Source organism: Dermacentor andersoni, chromosome 3 (assembly GCF_023375885.2).
Source record: "Dermacentor andersoni chromosome 3, qqDerAnde1_hic_scaffold, whole genome shotgun sequence".
NCBI classification, from domain to species: Eukaryota; Metazoa; Arthropoda; class Arachnida; order Ixodida; family Ixodidae; genus Dermacentor; species Dermacentor andersoni.
In genome coordinates, this window is record NC_092816.1 from 12,390,257 (window position 1) to 12,407,525 (window position 17,269).

Here is a 17,269-nt window from a genome sequence, read left to right on the forward strand (position 1 = left end):
AAAATCAATTTTATGTAGTAGCATTGTATGAATGCATGCAACACGATTACGTTCGCATGCAGTTTGTCCGTTATCAAGACCAAGCCACACATTTCGCACTTTCCATATCTGGCGCAGGGGAAGTTGGTTACATGACTGACAGGTGTTTTAGCACTTTTACACAGTGCTAGTTACCAGTGTTCGCGTCAACACCAAGCGAAGTAATGTGACCGATTGTTGCAAAAATTACGAAAGCTGCATATGCGGCCGAAGCGCGCTTAGCATCTGACATACGGGGGTCTTGCGTCTGTTTCTAGGCGTAGGACACTTTTTGTGTTTTACTCAGTAGTTCTTAAACCAAATACAACTTGCTGCCTGTGCAGTGTATTGTCTGGTTTGACTGCTACGCACGGTGCGTTGCTGGCGTTGCAGCATGCTTGAAGGCTGACCCACTCTGAAACGAAACGTACCGGGCTGTTCTCCCGGCATGCACCACCAGTGGCCGACGTCGTCCACGTCGCCAATGTTTACGTTGAGTTGTGTTGTGTTAAAAAGAGTATCATTGGTGTACCTCACTCGATGATTCCTAGGCACCTGCGAATGCTGTTCGGCGTTTCGTCGCTAGATTTAAATGATGCAGTCTTTCTGGGAGTGCAAGCGGCCGCCTTTGAAATGGTATTTGTGCCGCTCTTTCGTCGGCGCCTGTCGTCATGCCTAAACACACGCCTACCGAAAGCGGTCGTCAGCGTGTATCGTTGATTGCCGAGGAAAGTGTTGAACATCTGCCGCGAGGGAGTTTGTTTTGTTTGTTTCCCTGGATATGATAGACTGCTGGTTCGTAAAACAAATCTGCTTCGTGCTTGACAAGTATCGTCGCATTTTTACTTTTTTCTAAACCTTGCTTTAGCTCGCGCTCGCTGCCCTAGATTCGAAGAGTTTGCATGGACTTCTTGCTCATGCAGTACAGTTTCTAATGACCCGCTGTTCAGAGAGAATGGAAACGCTTGCGTCTATCAACTAGCCTTGTACAAGTCGGAAAAGCCACGGCTCTGCTCGCGAGCACGCGCCGTGTGGCTGAAAAAAGAAAACAAAGTAGAACGCTTCGAAGGGCTGAATCCATTGCCGACGAAGCGCTGTGTAACGTAGGAGCTCAATTTCTTTTTTCCATATTTGTTCTATTTCACGCTCCACTTGCAGTGAAGTTCGGGCAACATGAACACGGCCGTCATCATGAGGAATTCGAAAGTCCGTACATTTTTGTACGTGCTTTTAGGATGCTGTATGTTGTTCACGGTGTTCGTCTTGTCTTCCACGCACACCAAGTTAAAAGATTCACAGGAATCGAACGGCAAGTGCCAGCAGCAGAGGGACTCGCTGTCTGCCCAGCTCCAAGGTGGATATGCATATTCCTTTCTCTCTTGTTGCACCGAAACTATTCTTTAAACTTTTCGTTTATCAATGACATATATCGTTCCTTTCCTGCTTACGCCACGGTGGCTGTGCTTGTAGCTTTGCCAATAGCGTGATGTGCGTGTGCTTTTTCAATTTTGTTTTAACGAACAGTTTTGAGTATAGTGTGTTCACGCCTACTTTGATTTCACAACCATCTGAACTGTTTAGCTGCTTCCCTATTCGGTATTGTTTTACTGCCTGTTTAATACCTCTACCTCGTACAGTACATTGTGCATAGAGGTTTACGTAGCTGATGAAGTGTATAGCGCATTACGGATCTATTATTTTGTTGCACAGTTCAAGCAGAAGTTTTCTTTTTCTCTTGAGTTGGTTGACCAATGCAAATAATCATGATTAGAAAGGGTCGTTTTGCTCTCCCAGTCTCACCTGATGTGAACCTTAGTTATTGAATTTTATTTAGCGTGCCGTGATCCAAGCAGAAATCGTTCAAACAGAGGAGTCATTTAATTGAAAACATGTAGGCAACAAAGGCTACAATTCCACTACTTTCACCAAGTCCATGGTGCACAGTCAGCATGTTCATGCTGATTTAATGTACGTTTGATTTGCCTGCACCACCTGAACCAGTTCATGAGGTGCTGTGCCCTGCTATTCGTTTCAGGAGTGCAGCAATGGCACCATCTTAACCACACCCTTTGTTTTGAAAGGTGCAGAGCAGGTTCACGTTTTTGCTGCACCCTCTCTACTATTGGTGGCAACTTGGTGCAGACGTACATATGTGAAGCAGCAGCGCAGCGGACGACACGGCACGGATGCGAAAGCGCAGTTAAAACGCTACTTATGTGTGTCTGCCGTATCTGTGCAAGCGTGGGTGTGTTTACGCCTCAGAAGTCGATCACACAAGCAGGTCAGGACTTCTCCAACTTACGCAGTCCGTTCATATTAGTCTGACAAACCCTAACATCTGCACAATGTCTGCACCTTGGCATTCATTTCGAGGGTACGTTCGATTCGCCTGCACCACTTGAACCAGTTCGCGAGGTGCTGCACCCTGCCATTCGTTTCAGCGGTGCAGCAATGGCACCCGCAGAACCACGATGTTTGTTTCAAAAGGTGCAGGAAAGGTGCAGGGCTGGTTCATGATTTTGCTGAACCCGCTCCACTGTCGGTGCCGACTTGGTGCAGGCATACAGGTGCGAAGCAGCGGGGCAGCAGACGACGCAGCACATGGGCGCGAGCGCCGTTAGAACCCTGCTTACGCACGTCTGATGTGTCTACGCAACTGTGATGTGTATTTACGCCCCAGAAACCGATCATACCTGCAGTTCAGGAACTCTCAAACTTACGTACTCCGTGCACATTAGTCTGACATAGCATAAAGCTTACACCGCGTCTGCACCTTTGCATTCGTTTCGAGTGATTTGCTGGGCCTGGACCTCCCGAATCGAGCTGCACAGTTTCTGAACTTCTCGTGAACTGCCGTGAACTGGTTCACAGCGGTGTAGGCGAATCGAACAGACCCTGAGTGTCACCCTGTGCCTGCACCTTAGAAATAGAGCTGCACAATTTATGAGCTGCACCACTGTGAACTGGTTCACGGTAGTGCAGGCAAATTGAACTGACCTTTAGTTCAGCCTTGTGAAGAACTGCTGCTGCACTACCATAGTTAAACACTTGTTTCTTATGTGGCTGTGGTATCAAATGTATGGGTGACCTAGCTGTTCTTTTCATTTATAGCTTTTACTTGTAGAGCACTGTCACGAGATTTCTGGCTGTGTAACTAGGGGGAGAAAGAAAAGCTGTCTGAACCATTTTAAGTTTTGTGATTGGCTCAGGTATTCCTTAGTTAGCTGATGGGCTTTCTAGTGTACTTTGCAAATGTACTGAATGACTTGCTGCATACATTTTTTGTCTTAAATGTTATAGTATGAAGTACAGTTGAGATTTTATGCAGATTGCTTATGTGCAGACATGCGTCACTTACCTAGAATGCTTGAGCACTGTGCTCCGAAGTAAATAGCAATACTAAAGCCGCATCTAGGTTCAGGATACCATGCTGAAGACTTGTGTTATGGGTCCAGGTGACTGCTGTTGCTCTCAAGCCTTCTTTTAAACCAAGTGGCAACAAAAAAATTACTGCTTACCTCATCTTGTGGCTCACCAGTCAAGTGCTCTAGGCAAGCATGTGACTCATCATACTTCTGGCCACCATGCTTCTTAACATAAGGGATTTTCATTGGTGCTTGATATGTGCTTCCTGACTTCTTGACCCCCTTCTTTTCTTTTTACAGTTGTTTATGAGCACAAAAGTCGTTTGGAAAAAACACTACAACTGGAAACAACAGATAGGAAGAAAGCTGAGGATGGTAATAATTTCTTGTTATAATTGCTATATTAGCCTTCAGCCACACATTATATTGAATCAAGTACACAATATAATATTTAATTCTGCTTGTAAATTACCCACATTTGCCATCAATATGTAGTTTAAGTAAACATTAAAAATTGTTAAGACTGCTAACTGTCACCTTTTATATTGGTGGAACTTATGTTAAACATGAGTATTATGCTTTTTTTTGCTGTAGAAAGAGACCTGGTTGTTGATACGGCCTCAGTGTAGTAGTTTTGTAGTAGTTGGAACTTTCCACCAGCACATTGCATTTCTTGTTTGTTTTATCTTGGCCTGCAACTGCTTCATTTTGCACTATGGGATTATAGACACTGTTCGAATTGCAAAGTTTTCAAATCGAATTGAATATGAATATTTGCGAAAAGACACCCTGGTACATTAAATAGAATATTTCCAATAAAAGAAAAGTGATAATTTTTGTGGACTTTGCTCAGCAACAAATGGCTTGTTTACATATTTTGAACTGCATGTCAGGTCACCTGAGAAGCTTGTAAATAAGAAACAAAGGAAAATATGATATCTGATGCATAATGACAGTATTGCAAAAAACAAAATAGCTCGTCACCAGATACATGTAATAGAATGTAGTGGTCGTCGACCGAAATAAGGGCAGCACTACAGCACTGCTTATATTTTTCAAGTATTTCAAACGTGGTGAGGTCGGCCAAATAAAAAGTTGCCTTGTCTAAATAGAGAGAGTGAATTCGTAGGCTGCCTTAGGAGAGACATGCGTGCAAATCCAACGACTGGTAACTGCTGTACATAAGGGAATCCTCCATGCGTTCACTTATGAACTGGATCGTCTGTGCAACACCCACGGTTATCCTGAACCAGACTCGTTCATTTGCACCAGTGTTTCTCCCGAGTCTGCAAGAACTGTTGTTTTTCCTTATACTATTAAAACGAAGTGAATATTCTACAGTATTGAATAGGGAATTCTCAAATTGAATATGAATTGAATAGGGAAGACTACCCGCCGTGGTTGCTCAGTGGCTATGGTGTGAGGCTGCTGAGCACAAGGTTGCGGGATCGAATCCCGGCCCTGGCAGCTGCATTTCGATGCGGGTGAAATGCGAAAACACCCGTGTACTTAGATTTAGGTGCACGTTAAAGAACCCCAGGTGGTCGAAATTTCCGGAGTCCTCCACTACGGCGTGCCTCATAATCAGAAAGTGGTTTTGGCACGTAAAACCCCATAATTTAATTTAATTTTTAATAGGGAATACTATTTGATTTGTATTCGAAATTTAGAATTTTACACATCCCTACAGAAAACATAAAATTGTTTTGCAATAATCTTAGCTTGTTGCAATTAAATGAGTGGTTTACTTCATCAGATTTCGCAAAGTGTGCTCAACGTCTGTTAATGGTATCTTGTGTTTCTCTTCTTCAAATTTCTTTTTACAGCTGTAAAGACTCTCAGAGATCAGGCAGAAAGAGATCGGGTAAGGCACTTTCATTGCCTGAAGCAGCATTGCATCTTAGTTGTGCACCTTACACAGCTAGTTCTGTGGAACTTGTGGAATCTTCAAAGAGCAGCCATACATGAGGATTTGTACATGTTTAAAAATTTGATATATTTTGTTTGTTTAATAGCTGTGCTGCTGGACCTTCTCGCATATTTCGGGCCATGCAGTTTTTATATCAAATCTTCTGTTGCTTTTCATTTTATAACTCAGACTTCCTTTTTTTTTTGCCTATCACACTGGTTCTCAAGGGCAAATACTAGTCAGCTGCTATCATGAAAGACTGGTACACAAGACGAAAAAGGTTTTCCTGGGGATATGCTGCGTGCACTGTTTTTGCACCACTTGTGTGGCAGGTTATCATGTGGACTCCTCATCTTGACCCAGTATTGTTAACCCTTCGTTGATGAGTGTTGCCTACCAACACTTATGTTTGGCATGCAACTCAATGTTTTTTTTTAAGCACGGTCAGAGGTGACAGATCAATGCAAATCTCCAGCATCAGTGGTATCACACGAGTGATGTAAAGCAAATGAACTGTACACTTCTGGTTCACATACGATGAGAGCTTTCTGTACTAATTCCGAGCAAAGCCTTAGGTGGCTTGGGGTGAAGCCCACTTTCAGTTTTCTGCCTGGTGTTTTCTCCTATTGCTGAAAAAGTTTCCACAGAATATTTATATTGTTACCTAGGAAGAGGCCGACCAAAAGCTATATACAAGTATATTTACAAGGCAATACGCCGCACTTGGCCAAGAGGCAACAGCCCGCGCTAGCCTCTAATCGTCGTCGTCTTCACCCTGCTCGCCTCTTTGTCATCGCAAATACTGTTCCGTAGCAATATTTTTATTGATTATGCTTATTCTTGATGTGCTTTTCACATTTAGATAGAAAATTAACATTTTTTAGGGGTATTTATATGTGCTCTCATAAAGGGTTAAGAAAAACATAGACACATTTTTCAAGCATATCATTTACACGATGTGCTGAATACAGGAAAGCAAAGCTTGCAGTAAAACAGCAGTCAGACCCAAAGCCCAGTCCTCAGAAACCTAATTGTTCTCATTCGCCATGGCAAAACAGTGCAGATGACGGTACTAGAGAGTACTTGGATGGGACAGATGCACTCTCTGGACCTCTCGGATGCGTGCATCTCTGGTCAGGAAGGTTTTGCTATGTTGAATAAAAGTCATGTATCCCAGCTTTTAACTCTCATCCTGATTGATTGGTCTGTTTTCTTGTCAGGAGCTAATTTGCAAACCTATCATAATGGATCTCTGAAAATAAATCAGTCTTGTTCTTGTGCATCTGCTGTGCAAGTGTTATGAGGACGGAAAGAGGCAAACTAAAAAAAAAATTGTTCTCAATGCCATGATATGACAATGTGTCATAAGAAAATTTGGGCAGGTATAGACCCGCTGCAGTCACTGGCATGGACAGTATGCAATGGCACTGTTGACAGTAGCAATGGCCGACTGGGGTTGCCAGCTTTTTCCTGGCCCATAGGAATACAAGGAACCAAGAAGGTTCCAATTTAATTTCTCATTACGCAGTGCAGTTATGAAGAGCACATTTTGTGTGAAAATTCCTCTTACATTTTAGAAGAGCTTGCAAAACAAACCAACAGCCCTTTCAAACCAAATGTATTTTTAAAGCATTGTTGTAGTGGCAGAACCAATACTCCCAATGTGCCCACCCTGTTGGAAGACAAGTCGACAAGCACTCCAAAGCATTTATGATGGCCAAATAATGCAGACATTTTGTTAACAGCTGCCCAGCGCATGTCTCAACAACTGTTGCAAAATGTCAACATTAACACAGCTGATTTGGGAATATATTAGTAGGCAGTAGCATAAAGTAATAATGATGTGCTGAATGCAGCAGAGCGTAGCATGCAACATACGTAGCATGCGCCAGACGAGACAAAACATAAACAGTAATAAAATAGCTTCAAATTTCTGGTATATTCTATTATTCACAGGGCATGGCATTACGCGCTGGCAAGGCACAATACTCTACCTTGTTTTTTGAAACTCTATGTCATCAAAACAGGTGTTTTTAGCTTGTACTTTGCTGATAGATATTTTTGATGAGGATGAACACTACACTGATCTGCACCAAGGTGTTGACGGAGTATAAATGAATATTTCTCGTGACACAGCAATGTATATATTGGCCAAGTCATACAAGCTAACAAACTAGGAAGGGAAATTCAATGCACTTCATATCAAGTCTGCTGTACTCATCGATGAATAAGCGTAAAATCTAAAAGAAAATAAAACTGACAGCGTATGTATCCAAAGAGCCCTAACTACTTGTTGCCATGAACACATTTTGTTCTTGCTCGCTGATGCACTATGAAAACAGTGCACATATTTGCCATGGGAAGCAACAAAACCAAAAGCAGACTCTCGAACACTTCTGTAAAAAACACTTGTAATGATACTGGTGACCATCAGATGATGATAGTTCCTTCGTTACAATTCAACAGAATCTCGGCACACTCTTGGGTCATTTTTCTTTGTCGGCTAGATGAGCAACAGCACAAACAACATGAAGCTGCCCAAGCACAAGCAGTAACTGGTGGTCTTCATTGTTTCCCTGTTGGTTTCATATTTGTGCAGTCAACCATTTACGGTACGGATAAAATTTAGCCAGAGCCCAACCTTTAGGGATGTTTCGTTCATGTTATTCAGGTGGTGGGGCGCATGCAATTTGGTGGTGGGAGATTCATTGTAGAGGGGATTAGTAAAGATTCGTTTAATGTTATGTAATTATGAAACATGTATATTGTCAGAATGGTGCGAGATGTAAGATTCATGTTATATATACGAGGACACACTTAATGGGTGTTGAAAGAAGCAGAATAATTTATTTTAGGAAGATTGGTAAGTTTGTTAATGTCTGTAAATCATGAAATGTATAGACATTTGTACAGATTTGAAAGAGACAGAAACATTCGGTGTTCAGGCACGTGATAAGAAATGCCACTTGGTAACATATCACTATTCTTTTTTTTTATTGCGCGATCTGATTTTGGATTCAATAGAGAGAAGTGAAAGAGCCACTGCTGAATCTTCTCATGGGTGTGCCATGTACTGCAGCTGCTCTCTCTCTCGCGCGCTTCCTTCTGAACAAGCTGTGCCATCTCCCTACTTTTGCATGGCCTCTGAGATTGCACCGCTGCATGTTAACACTGAAAATTAATGCCTCGTTTTCATGCCCATGATCGCGATGGAGGGGATGTGGCATTGGGCTGCTGTGCTCTGTGACGCAGGTTCAATACCAACTTGTACCGAAATTCCATGTCTTTCTTTTTATTAGAAAGGCCGTCATAGTAAAGAGGCTAAAGCACGGCACAAACCTCCAAACAGGGGAAGTAGGCTAGGTGTGCTAATCATATTACAAAGGTGTTTCCTCGACATCTCTGGGACTTTGTGCAAGGAGAAGTAAAGAGTCTTAGAAAGCAAAGCGTATTGTGTTTTTCTTTACTTTCTGTTACAAGGACAGAAGTGTAGTGCAGCTATGCCCTTGGCGCTGCCATCTGCTGTTTCGATAAATGCTGCCCTATGGTCATTAAATTGTTAAAGGAAACTCTTTCGCTGTGTTGCAATTGGTGCGATGTTAATAAAGAATATCAGCAGGCTTATTGCCAGAGTTGGGCTCCAAATGTTCTCTCTTAGCTTTAGTTAGCACTCTTGAAGGTGTATGCTGCTACCGCTTTTTATTTTTCACCAAAATTTCCACTGTAACAATGGGCATAATTTTAAATCGCTATCTTTGGTGCTAACCTAGTGCATTTTGGGTAAATGTAAGTCATGAAACAAAAGGCGATCACTGAACTTAACTGTAGCTTACGACGGGCGGCACAAACGCCCCAGCTCTCTGCAGAGATGTGTAAACTTGCAACGGGTTGTCTGCTACTGTCAGCTAGCCTACCACCTTGCAGGAAGTAAAACCAAGTTTTTCCTCAGAAACTTAGCTTTAATAGACCAATTTCCTAATTTTCACATGGATGGTGTTGGGTTGCTAGTTGTATTACATAAATACTTAATTTAATGTCTTGAAACATTGATTGGTGGTTGTTTTTATCTGCGAGTTAACCAGCATGAAATCATGGCAGCACCTAACAGGGTAAAAATGTGGCACCATGTTTTGAGTACAGGCAACCAATTTTTGTTTGTCATTGATCTATTACATTTACCATTCAAAAGTTGTACCTAGGCTATGGGAGACACTATAGCAGAGGACAACTGGTAATTTCTGATAACCCGGAGTTGTTCTTTCTCGTGGTGACTTGCACTCTATTATACTGAGGGATAAAGAGTCGTTAAATGTAACTGCATTTATGTAGAGGGTGATTAAAAAATGACCCAGTTTTATTCAGTCACTCTTTCCCGCTATTAAGTACGTGCATAACGTTCATTCACTTGACGGTGAGCTTGTATTTCCACAGGCTGATGCTCGAGAGAAGATCAAAAGCTTGCAGAAGGACCTGATAGAGTTGCAGGCAAGTGTTTACCTAGCGAGGCTGATTTCCTAACCACACATTCCGAGAACCTCTAAACGGACATATCGATGCATGCAGGTGTGAGCTAGTGTGTGAGTGCTTGTAAGCGTGGTTCTTTATAAGCGAATTTACTCTGATGCAAATATGAGAAAAAATTTTGCTTTTAATGCTTCGAATTTCCCAGTTATTCTTACTTCACTGATTCCAATTCCATTGCCAGAGAACTGTGTCAAGTTCACATGAAATTAATGTTTAAACATCCATCAAGACACTGGGCATACTTTTTAATGAGAACATTGCATGGAAGGAATGTGCCCATATACTCAATGTTACAGAAGGGTTATTGAGTACTAAGCAGGGACCATACCTTGATGCTTCATTAGGTAAAGTGACTCTTCTGCTTATTTGTAGCTGCATTATTGTACTTTGAAATGGGGAAACACCAGAACCCATAAAAAAGACAAAGCTAATGAATGCAATTGTGCCATTGAAAATGTTTCATTTCTTCATATGCAGAGCAGCTCTTTTGTTGTGACAAAATAATCAATTTAGTTACTTGTACAAGCATAAATTCATACATAGATAAAAGTACACCATGCAGGATAGACTCAACTAAACCTTAGGCCTCGTAAACTGGAGATAAACCACGAGCGCTCTCTCAATTTGGTATTCACTCTGGCGAATGCCACTTTTGCATGCAAGCTATGGCTGGCTATGCATCAGTCATGTGCTGCCAGCAATGCTAAATGCCCTGGCTTTGGAAAATATACATGCAACACTCACTTCTAACGATTTGTTTGTAGCAGTTGGATATTACCTGTGTCATGTGATGTAATCTAAGTCGGATCACTCAAAGACTTCTGTCATATCAAAAAACCATCTTAGCTTTAACTTGCACACATTTCTTTTTTTTCATGTTTCTTGAAATTTCTGTATCAGTGAAGCACTATAGCTCACATTCTCCAGAGAATTGTGGTGTGAGCTCAAATGTAACACAAACTCCAGGGACTTATGATTGGCCCATGCACCTTATAAATGAGGTTGCTTCAACACCAAATACTGAAATTGTAAACGAAACGCATTCTATTATGCACATCAGCAGCACCATAAAACATTACTATGCATTGTAATTAAACAACAAAGATTGCTGTGGATCAGCCTGGTGTTACACCAACTTCAGGAATTGCCCCTCACATGTCCTTGGCAGCTACAGGTGTGGGTGGTGATTTCATTTTGTCTTGTTTAGCGGGCTTTTGGTGTCGGCATCGCACTCGCATTTTTAGTGTGTGCTTGTTAGGCTTGCTCCCCTATTGTAACACTTTGTAACAGTGCTGTGTCCATCCATTCTTTGCGATCACATAAGTTATGTGGCTTGCCTCAAGAATGGAATACCAACTTGCCCAACAAACCGTACTTGCATTGGGAATTGTGTTGCTGCATGTTTTTCTTAAGGGAATATATCTACTTAGGACAGGTAGTGACCGCGGATCCGGATCATGAGACTGAAATATTCAGAATGTAAGGAGGTTTATTGGACGAGTCCAACAAACAGGCGGTAGCTCGGAACAGTAGGTTGGGAGAACAAGATGGTGGTGTTCGAGCGCTGATCTCATGCCCTCCGCTCATGATGATGATCGGGATGTCATTATCTTCCTTTCTTCATTACAATTGCCCCCGTCGAGAAAGGTGGAGCCATCCTGGCGATCTAACAGGTGGGGACAAGAGGGTCGAAGTACGGCTTGAGGCGGTCTACGTGAACAACATCACGTCCACGTCGACGACGGTCGCCGTGCAGCGTAAGAGGTTCAATGACGTAGTTTATGGGCGAAGTACGCTCGACGACGCGGTAGGGACTATGATAATTTGAGAGTAGTTTGGACGACAAGCCATGGGCGCAGGGTGGTACAAGCAGCCACACAAGTGCTCCAGGAGCGAATGTTGCGTCAGAAGAGTGGTCATCATCACGGGCGTTTTTCTGGCATTGTTGGTCGGCTGTAGTAAAGTGCTTGGCTAGTTGTTGGCAATCTTCAGCGTACGGGCGGCTTCCGACACGGGCGTGCACTCTGAGGCATCTGGTGTGTATGGCAGCAACGTGTCGATAGTGTGCGTCGGCTGGCGACCGTACAGAAGGAAGAAGGGGGAATACCCGGTTGTGACTTGCATAGCGGTGTTGTACGCGTATGTCGCAAATGGAAGAACCAGGTCCCAGTTTGACTGATCAGATGCAACACGTGTCGCAAGCATGTCGCCCAGTGTCTGATTAAACCGCTCAGTGAGACCGTTCGTCTGAGGGTGGTAGGCAGTACATGTCCGATGTACAATGTTGCGCTGGTGGAGAAGTGCTTGGATTACATCAGAGAGAAATACGTAGCGACGGTCACTGAGGAGTTTGCGAGGAGGACCGTGTCGAAGCACAAAACGCTTGAGGATGAAAGAGGTGATGTCCTGTGCTGTCGCCGTGGGAAGAGCAGCGGTTTTGGCGTATCGTGTAAGGTGGTCGACAGCAATGATGGCCCATCGGTTTCCCGCCGTGGTCAAAGGTAAAGGTCCATAAAGGTCAATTCCAACGTGGTCGAATGGGCGGTCTGGGCACGGAAGGGGCTGTAATGAACCTGCGGCAGGATGTGGTGGTTTTTTTCGTCGCTGACACTCGTGGCAGCCGCGAATGAACTTGCGGACAAAGCGAAACATTCCGCGTCAGTAGTACCTTTTGCGTAAGCGTTCATAGGTCTTGAAGACACCGCCGTGAGCACACTGCAGGTCGGAGTGAAAGGACGCGCAGATTGTAGAGCGCAGCGTTCTGGGGATAACTAGGAGCCACTTCCGACAATCTGGCGAGTAGTTGCGCCGGTACAAGAGGCCATCACAGATGCTGAAGTGCGAAGCTTGGCGTTGCAGTGTTCGAGTGGTCGAAAGGGTGGGTGCCTTGGATAAAACGTCAAGAAGCGAAGCGATCCAGGGATCGTGGCGCTGTGCAGAGGAGACGGTAAGAGCTGACAATGGGTGGTCTATAGTGGATATGGACGCAGTTTCGGTGGATAGTGGTGACTGCGACAGTGCATCAGCATCTGCATGCTTGCGTCTGGAACGATGTATAACACGGATGTCAAACTCTTGAAGTCGAAGAGCCCAGCGGGCAAGGCGACCTGACGGTTCCCTCAACGAAGACAACCAAAATAATGCATGACGGTCCGTAACTACATCAAACGTGCGGCCATATAAGTAAGGGCAGAACTTGGCAAGCGCACAGACTATTGCCAAGCATTCTTTCTCGGTGACACTATAGTTTGACTCAGCCTTGGTGAGCATTCTGCTGGCGTATGTGACGACATACTCTGCAAACCCAGGCTTTCGTTGTGCGAGAACGGCACTGAGGCCGACACCACTAGTGTCTGTGTGCACCTCAGTTGCGGCCGTAGGATCGTAGTGGCGCAGTATAGGTGGTGACGTCAGGAGACGGCGAAGGGTGGAGAAGGCTTGGTCACACTCAGAAGACCATGACGAAAGATTGGAGGCGCTGCTTAAAAGTTGGGTCAAAGGCGCAATTATAGAGGCGAAGTTGCGCACAAGCCGACGAAAGTAGGAGCATAACCCTATGAAGCTTCGTAACTGCTTTAGAGTCGTCGGTTTGGGGAACTCGGTCACGGCACGTAGTTTAGCCGGGTCCGGAAGCACACCGTCCTTTGACACAACGTGACCGAGAATTGTAAGTTTTCACGCAGCAAAGCGTCACTTCTTGAGATTTAGTTGCAGCTGAGCGCTCTTCAGACACGTCAGGACATGGTTGAGGCGTTCCAGACGGGTTGCGAAATCTGGCACAAAGACAACAATGTCGTCGATGTAGCAGAGACACATGTGCCACTTCAAACCCCACAGAACTTAGTCCATCATGCGCTCGAAGGTGGCAGGTGCATTGCAGAGGCCGAAGGGCACGACATTGAATTCATATAGACCGTCAGGCGTGACGAAGGCTGTCTGAACGGTTGGCCTCTGCTAAAGGCACCTGCCAATACCCGGAATGCAAATCTAACGATGAAAAAAACTTGGCACCTTGTAGGCAATCAAGGCAATAAGAATGGGCTGGGGTGCGTTTGGCAGGCATTCTCAGATCATGAACAGCAGTTTGCCATTATCCCTCAAGAGAGAAGTGTATAACAGCTGTGTCTTACCAGTACTCAGGTACGAGGCAAAAACCTGGAGGCTTACGAAAAGGGTTCTACTTAAATTGAGGACGACGCAATGAGCTATGGAAAGAAGAATGATGGGTGTAACATTAAGGGATAAGAAAAGAGCAGATTGGGTGAGGGAACAAACGCGAGTTAATGACATCTTAGTTGAAATCAAGAAAAAGAAATGGGCGTGGGCAGGACATGTAATGAAGAGGGAAGATAACCAATGGTGATTAAGCGTTACGGACTGGATTCCAAGCGAAGGGAAGCGTAGCAGGGGGCGGCAGAAAGCTAGGTGGGCGGATGAGATTAGGAAGTTTGCAGGGGCAACATGGCCACAATTAGTACATGACCGGGGTAGTTGGAGAAGTATGGGAGAGGCCTTTGCCCTGCAGTGGGCGTAACCAGGCTGATGATGATGATTATGTTTTTCTTTGCATGGCACTGAATGTAAAGTGGCACTTCCATAGCATCGTGTGTAGTTGTTGCATAATGGCTAAATGTAATTAAGGAGTTGCGGGAAAGCAGTCATAGCTTTCTTTTTTGTACATTGTGGGAGATATGGGGCGCGCGACAAATCTAGAAGTCCGACTCACCGAGCGACCGGATGGCGAGCGAATATGTTCGCCCCATGCTGGATCCCAACGCCTGGTCGTTCGCGTGTACGGTCACGCCAACGGTGTCCAAGGCGGCCACGCGAGCCGGTCTCGCAGAAGCATGGTCGGCGCACGCGCGGGCGGCACGTCCGTCCCGCTCGCTTCCCGAACCCAAAGAGAGCCAAACGCCTTCCTTTCGGCGCCCAAGTAACCTCGCCTGTCGGCGGCGTTAGCAGCGCAACACTCGCGCCATCTCTCGCACTGCGCCCCAACCACATCGACCGCCGCGGGCATCACTCCGGCCACGCGGCGAAGCCGCACTACAGGAGGCGCGCTATGCGGGAAAGACATCAGGGGACGCGCGAGAGTCGCGCATCCCCACATCCCCCCAACCTTAAAATCACTTCTTATTCCGGCGAAACATGTGACACGGTCTAACATTAACCCGTGCTTCGCGAACAAGATAGTACATGCAACAGTGGTCGCGCCGAGGAAATGTCCTCACGCTGTCCATAACATGCGAACCGACTGTCCTTGGGGTACACCGCTGGCGTCCGCCGGTCACAGCAGCAGCTTTGCAGAATCGACGGCACGATTCCAGGCCAGGACTCCGGAAATGACGACGCAGTAGTCGGTACCAGCAAGCGTCGCTCGCGCCGACGCGCCCTGCTGGCAAGAGCCGCTGTAGCTGTCGGTGACCGCTGGCTCCTTTGTCCGCCGCCGAGGTTTGTGAGCTGGATGCAGGAGGCCGCCGAAGTCGCTGCGCCGAACTGGCCACAGCATCACCATCGCCCGGGGTGGCTCGATCGTAGTCTGGAGCAGCAGCGCAGACGATGTGCAGGTGACAGCAAGCCAGGGGTGACTCCATTCACGCTGTGTACACTTAACACACTCGGCAAACGGTAAAGTAGTGCAAGGGAGAGGAATTCTGCATGCGCATCGCCCACGTGGTACGATGTTCAAATCGGCTAGCAAAAGATCGGGCGGCTACTCAGTCGCTAAGTTCACGTGAACGAAGCTCGCTTCCTTGAGTCGAACGAGTAATTTCAATTCGTGCGAGGCTAAATAGAATGAGGGAAGCAAATTGCAACGCCTCAACGCCACGGTCCACCAGGTTGTGTCCCTCCACGTGCGACAGGCAGCTTCGTAAAGCCTTAGGCCTAAATCGTCGCTACCCTGACAACAACCGGCATCCAAAAACGACACCCAAAATGGGCGCAAAACAGGCAGCCGCGAGGAGACGTTAGCTCTGTCAGGTGGTCCTACTCCGCTCGGTGCACACAGCATCTGAGTTGACGGCGCCCACCGTCCCAGACGGTGTCGGAGCGCCCAGTGCCAGGCCGCAATACCAGTCAGCCCGTCGTGGCACCCGCGGCCCGCGGCCACCCGGCTCCCAGAGCCGCGACTTCATCCGAGTCAAAGAGATAGAAGAAGCTATTTACATAAGAAATTCGGACCACCCACGAGGCTTCCGTACTCACTCGCTTCAGGCTTGCCACTGCTCCGCGGGCGCTCAGCCTCGCTCTCCCAGGATGCAGACCACGTGGCTCTCGTACTGACGAATGTCATTAAAAAAAAACACTTGCGAAAAGGCTTAGCATGTTGATAAGTTCAAACACACTACAGCCACCGTCGCCTCGCTCAAGAAAGCACGCCGCCAACGCTAGCGATCAAAATCCACGCTAGCCCTACGCTTCGGTTCAAACAAAGGTCTCGAACGAAGCAAAACTGTTAAATCTATCGTCCGATGCCCCAAGAGGTCCACGTTGGGCAGCCAGATGTGGGAGATATGCGGTTCTCCTCCGTACTCTTCGGACAAAGGAACGACAACACAGTAGTGCAAACAATCACAAGGGCATTTATTGCACCTTTCATAGATCAATGCCTGCTAGCCGAGTTGCTATCCCCAAAACATGCCGATGGGCGCGCGACAAATCTAGAAGTCCGACTTACCGCGACCGCATTGCGAGCGAATATGTTCGCCCCATGCTGGATCCCAACGCCTGGTCGTTCGCGTGTACGGTCACGCCAACGGTGTCCAAGGCGGCCACGCGAGACGGTCTCGCAGAAGCATGGTCGGCGCACGCGCGGGCGGCACACCCGTCCCGCTCGCTTCCCGAACCCAAAGAGAGCCAAACGCCTTCCTTTCGGCGCCCAAGTAACCTCGCCTGTCGGCGGCGTTAGCAGCGCAACACTCGCGCCATCTCTCGCACTGCGCCCCAACCACATCGACCGCCGCGGGCATCACTCCGGCCACGCGGCGAAGCCGCACTACAGGAGGCGCGCTATGCGGGAAAGACATCAGGGGACGCGCGAGAATCGCGCATCCCCACAACATTTAGCTAAAGCCTACATCATGTTGTTTTTGTACCTGTAGGTGTAGGGCAAGCTGGAACAGCTTTCTTGGATGCATTTAGTTAAAGATTTACTTTGTGCCCTATTTAAAATGTAATATCAAAAGGTTTCGTATTTGCCATACTTGTAATTTTTTTTTATTAAAACATATTTGCACAATATTGCTTTCCTTGCTTACTGGTGGCAATTTCTCGCTGTTGTCATAGTGATCAGTGCCGGGTCAAGCTACTTCCTTGCGACTTTTCTTCCAGCTTTCATTTTTTTCACAATGTATTGTCATAGGTGAAAATAAACTGCTTTGATTTGATTTGATTTATTAGGTATGAGAGTTCAGAATAATATATCACAACATAGAACTTTTGTGGTGCAAAA

At 46.0% G+C, this 17,269-nt stretch overlaps 1 protein-coding gene across 5 annotated transcripts in view; it reads left to right on the forward strand.

Annotated features, from left to right (window-relative positions):
• The first annotated feature begins 455 nt into the window (after positions 1-455).
• LOC126520921 (uncharacterized) overlaps positions 456-17,269 on the forward strand; it is a 117,588-nt gene continuing 100,774 nt past the window's right edge. For 2 of the 5 annotated variants that reach the window (XM_050169745.3, XM_050169748.2), the window contains exons 1-5: positions 459-654; positions 1,177-1,372; positions 3,684-3,758; positions 5,210-5,247; positions 9,724-9,777. In XM_050169745.3, the coding sequence (XP_050025702.1) occupies positions 1,192-1,372; positions 3,684-3,758; positions 5,210-5,247; positions 9,724-9,777 (348 nt within the window). In that variant the 5' untranslated portion in view covers positions 459-654; positions 1,177-1,191. Of the gene's footprint in view, positions 655-675; positions 814-1,176; positions 1,373-3,683; positions 3,759-5,209; positions 5,248-9,723; positions 9,778-17,269 lie in introns of those variants that run through there. The other 3 variants (XM_050169751.3, XM_050169749.2, XM_050169746.3) reach the window with 3 other exon arrangements.